The sequence below is a fragment of the Fukomys damarensis genome, unplaced genomic scaffold (assembly GCF_012274545.1).
Source record: "Fukomys damarensis isolate Sample0158 unplaced genomic scaffold, DMR_v1.0_HiC HiC_scaffold_35, whole genome shotgun sequence".
Taxonomy (NCBI): Eukaryota; Metazoa; Chordata; class Mammalia; order Rodentia; family Bathyergidae; genus Fukomys; species Fukomys damarensis.
This window is the reverse complement of record NW_022900947.1, coordinates 1,690,933-1,695,718: the sequence shown is the minus strand read 5'-3', so window position 1 is coordinate 1,695,718 and position 4,786 is coordinate 1,690,933. Positions and strand designations below refer to the sequence as shown.

Below are 4,786 nucleotides of genomic sequence, written 5' to 3'. Positions count from 1 at the left end.
ACCAAACTCCAACTGCTCGCCCCGCCTCCGAAGGCCCCGCCCCAAGCAGGCCCCGCCTCCGAAGGCTCCGCCCCAAGCAGGCCCCGCCCCAGACTTGCAACCTCACTGCCCCAGTCATGGTCTCCTACAGTTCGAGGCTGGCCAGCGGCGGACGCCGGGACCTCTGGGTCCAGGAGCCCCCAAGTCCCCGCCCCGCTACGGAGAAGGCGAACGCTGCTGGGGCTTAGACCTAGGGTCTGCTCCCGTACACAGCAGGTGCTCACTAAATGCAAGTGAGCAGCCTGGTGTGCACAGTGCAGGAGCTGGTGCCCTGATACCGACCCCCAACCCCTGCACACCCTGTGATCCTGCGCCGCTCTGTCCTCTGGTCCTCTCAGGTCGGCAAGGACCGCGGAGCTTGTCTCCCCTCACCAAAAAGCAACCAGGCACTTTCCACCCTCAGGGCAGAATTAAATTAAAAATTTTTAATTCACTTTTTAAAACTGCTCACCCTCCTGTGCCCTCCTCCCTTGTCCTCCTCTGACCCCCCCCCAGGGCCATTAGGCAGAGCTGCCCACTGGGTCTGTGTCCAGAGTGCTCCCCGAAGTCCCTGTCCCAGCAGAGGTCCCAGTCCCAGAGTGGAACCAAGCAGCTCCTTCCCAGGCTGCCCATCCAGCCTTGCCAAGGGCAGCCTGCCTGCCTTGGTGGGGCCTGTTCCACCCCGGGGACAGCACTAAGGCCACAGGTCCCAGCCCACAATGCCAGTGGGGCCCTGGAGGGAGTAGGGAGCAACACCCAGGGAGGGTGTGGTCCAGCCAGGCCCGTGGAGAGAGGAGTCTGGGGAGGCGCCGGCAGACGGGGGAGCCTGGGCTCCAGCTCCCCACCCAGGCCCGCTCTCCTGTGGCCCCTAGGGAGGCAACAAGAAGTGGGCTCCATGCCCGGTGTAGTGGCACATTCCTGTAATCCCAGCACTCGGGAGGCTGAGGCAGGAGGATCACTGTGAGTTTGAGGCCAGCCTGGGCTACATAGTGAGTTCCAAGTCAGTCTCAACTACATGGTGAGACCCTGTCTCAAAAAAAATAAAAAAATAAAAAAAATAAAAAGCAAGCTCCAGGGACAGCTGCCTGCCAGGTTAGGGATGGGGCCACAGGCCAGGCTCAGGCTCAGTTACAACGAGCCAAGGCTCCCACTGTCCCCCACCCCAGCCCTCCAGGCCCTGGGCCTGCCAGGCGCCCCTCTCTCCGCCATGTCCCTCACTGCCCCAAGGCCCAGCCTTGAGGTTCTGTCACTGTCCAGCACAGAGAGACATCCTTTTGGGTGGCTCTGACAACCCTGTGCCAGTCGGGCCCCTGCCAGCTTGAAGGATCCGTGGGCTGAGCAGGATTCCCGGGGACAGACCCACCTGGGCCCATGTACCCAGGCACACCGGGAGGCAAGGAAGGGCTTGTACCAGGTTCCCTGCCCAGGTGACCTCAGCTTTGCTTCTGAGGGGTTCTGTGGGTCCATTTCCCACCCAGTGTGACTGTCAAGCCCCACTGGGAAGTTCTGTCCCCGGCCATGGGTGGAGGAGCTGCCCACGCGACGCTCCGTTTTCTATTTTTATACTCAAGTGCCTGCTCTCAGCCCACAGAGCCCGATTTGGAACTCGAAAGCAGCCCGTTCTGTTCCGGGTCCCGCTTCCAGCCCTCAGGTGGGGAGGTGGGTGCGTGTACACACAGAGGTCTCCATGGCCCCGCGTGCCCCTGGCACCCCGGTTGCCACCCTCAAGACCACCAGGGACCCACAGGGCCTGAGGCGTAGAGAAGTTCCATGTCAGTCCCAGTGGACCCATCTGCCACTGTGACAGCGGAGACCCAGGGGCTGCACAACTCAAGGGGCTGGGCACAGGCTGGTACCCTGCCTCGGACCAGCAGGCAGAGGGCTCATGACCTGCATAAGCTGCGCTTTACATCTAGTTTCTGTTTTCCATCTGGCTTTCACTTGCCCATAATTTAAAGCCTTCCATAGTTTTCAAGGCCTCTTGCAAAATACAAGGCTGCTGCCTGCCTCGTCTCCAGAGGTGGCTGTCAGCGTTAATTCAGCCCCCTGTTCCGGTTTCACTTCCATATCCCAAAATAACAGCGCTGCTTCTGACCTCCTGTGCTGTTTGTTACTGAGTGTTGGGACCCATCAGCAGGGCTGGACTCTGTGACACCAGGTGAATTCGCTTCATACCTCGACCATGTGACGTAATGGGTGACTTTTCCTTTCCTGCTTGCCTTCTGCTCCCCTGAGTTAATAAATATCACCTTTTATGTTTAGTTTATTGTTGTTGTTGTTGTTGTTGTTGTTTTTGAGACAGGGTCTCAATATGTATCCCAGGCTGGCCTCAAACTTGTTTTTGTTTTTTTGGCTTTTTGAGACAGGATCTCACCATGTAGTTCACACTGACCTGGAACTCACTATGTAGGCCAGGCTGGTCTTGAACTCACAGTGATCCTGCTGCCTCAGCCTCCTGAGTGCTGGGATTACAGGCATGCGCTACCACGCCCGGCTAGCCTCAAACTTGTGACCCTGGTGCCTCAGCCTCTCGAGTGTTCAGATTACAGGTGTGTGCCCCCAAGCCCGGCTCAATTACCATCATTTATTTATTTATTTTTGGTACTGGGGATCGAACTCAGGGCCTTGCGCTTGCAAGGCAGGCAGCAGTACCACTGAGCTAAATCCTGGCCCTCCAACACCATTTTTTGCCTGGCCTGGTGGCAGAGGCCTGTAATCCCAGCACTCTAGGAGGCTGAGACAGGAGGATTTCAAGTTTTAGTTTAGTTTAGTTTAGTTTAGTTTAGGGCAACTCAGCAATCAAGGCTCTACCTCAAAATAAAAAAATAAAAGGGCTGAGGATGTAGCTCAGTGCAAGGGGCCTAAATTCAATCTCCAGTACTGAAACAAACAAACAAACAAATCTTTTACTTGCTTACTTTTGTTATTACTAATTCAACTACAAATTTTGTCAAATGTCACACCTCCAACAAGGCTGCCCAGGGTATCCAGTGTTCCGTCAGCAAAGGACTCCACTCCCTCACCGGGACCCACCTTCCCCTAACCTGACCAGGCTCCCCAGCTCCCACTGAACCCTTCACTCCACCTCCAGAGCTGGCTGAGCCTTGGAGGGTGCTGGGTGGGGTCAGTCTGAAGGCACTGTGGATCCTGAAGAAGCCTGCATGGGACTCAGCGAATAGCTGCAGGCCCACAGGCCCAGGGCCTAGGCTGATACCCAGAGCCTGGCTTCTGACTGTCTGCCATGGTCGTTTCCGTCTCCAGGAATCTCTGTTCAAGGAACACTGATCTGTGTGGGGCTCTCACCAGCACAGCCTGTTACCTTCTGTGGACAGGCGGTCCCAGCCTGGATGTGTCTCGTGAGAGACGAGCAGCCTCTGCCAAAAACCCTGAGGCCAAAGACGGGACAGACTTGCCTGGCTGCCAGGGCTGCAGCTGGGCTGTCCTTCTGTCCTGCTGGCTCTGAGTACCAGCCCTCACCCCCTGCCAGAGTTGACAAAGGCAGCGGAGGCCTCAGTCCTCCCAAAATTGGGAGCCTGGCTTGGGGGTGACCCCCCCTCTTCCACCTCAGGTGGAGGAGGTGGCTGTAGCCCAGGGGCTGTTCCTCAGCCTAAGGCAGAGCTGTCCATGGTGCAGCCTCTGATCCCTAGGGTGGAGAATCAGGGAGACGGTTCAGTCCTAAGTATGGCTGGAAACAGAGCAAGATGAAGGGCCCCTGGGGACACGGTGTGTGTGGCAGGAAGGAGGGAGGGCCTGCAGCTGCTGCTCCCTTCTGGAGATCGGTCACACCCTGCCTACCTAGATGCTCATTCCTGCAGCGGGCATGCGCTCACCATCTCACAAAAGCCCCTGTGCCAGGCACCGGGAACAGCAGGTGCACAGGGTCCCTGTCAGCCACCCTGGCTGCCCAGGCCCTGCTGCCATGGCCCAGGCCCTCAACCACTGCCTCTCTCTGCGTCCCTCCTCCAAGAAGCCAGCCAGGCTGCTTGCTCCTCTATCTTAGCCAAGCTGACTGGCAACTTCCCTGCTTTGGGGTTGGGACAGGGCCATCTTGGCTCACAATGCCCAAGAGGAATCGGCTGTTGGGAAGCTGTGTTGCCTTTACCTCAGCGGCCTCCAAGTGTGGTCAGTCACCACCTCTGTGGCCGCAGCTCTGAGCCAGCCACTGATGTTCTCTCTTAACCCTGCAAGGCTCCTGCCTCACTCTGGGGAAGGTGGGGTCCCCCATTTGTAAGGCCTCACCCATTTGCCCTCTGCAGCTCTCCTCCTCCCCACCTCTGTCCACCACCCGGCGCCTGCTATTCCCAGAGCTGGGAGACGCACCCTGCTCTGGCCTCTCTGCAAGACACTAGTTCCTCCCCCTGCATGTCCTGGAGCTCTGCTCACACCTCCCACTTTACTGCTGCCACCCTCGAGCTGGCCCCACAAAGCCCTTAGAGGAATCTGTCACGACTCCAACAAGGTGAGCTGGAGGACACAGGGTCTCACAGCTGGCCCAGCACCAGGGAGTAGGAGCCACACAATGCGGGGTGAGATTTAGTTCAGTAGGGCCACTCCTGCTCTGCAAGTGCAAGGTTCTAAGTTCAATCCCTGGCACACACACACACACACACACACACACACACACACACACACAAGCCGCACAATGGGGACAGGATGTGGCTCAGTGGAGCTTGCTTGCCCAGCATGTGGGAGGGCCTGGCTCTGTCCTCAGCACCACAAAAAGTGAAGAAGGAATCACGGGTTGCCAGCTGTGGGAGGAGAGGGCGTG

At 57.9% G+C, this 4,786-nt stretch overlaps 1 protein-coding gene across 1 annotated transcript in view; it reads right to left on the bottom strand.

The window, feature by feature from the left end:
- The window catches only part of Sh3bp2 (SH3 domain binding protein 2), a 19,814-nt gene extending 18,423 nt beyond the window's left edge, over positions 1-1,391 (bottom strand). The window contains exon 1 of the mRNA XM_033758784.1: positions 1,382-1,391. Coding sequence (XP_033614675.1) covers positions 1,382-1,391 — 10 coding nt within the window. The remainder of the gene's footprint in view (positions 1-1,381) is intronic.
- Between the last annotated feature and the right edge of the window lie 3,395 nt (positions 1,392-4,786).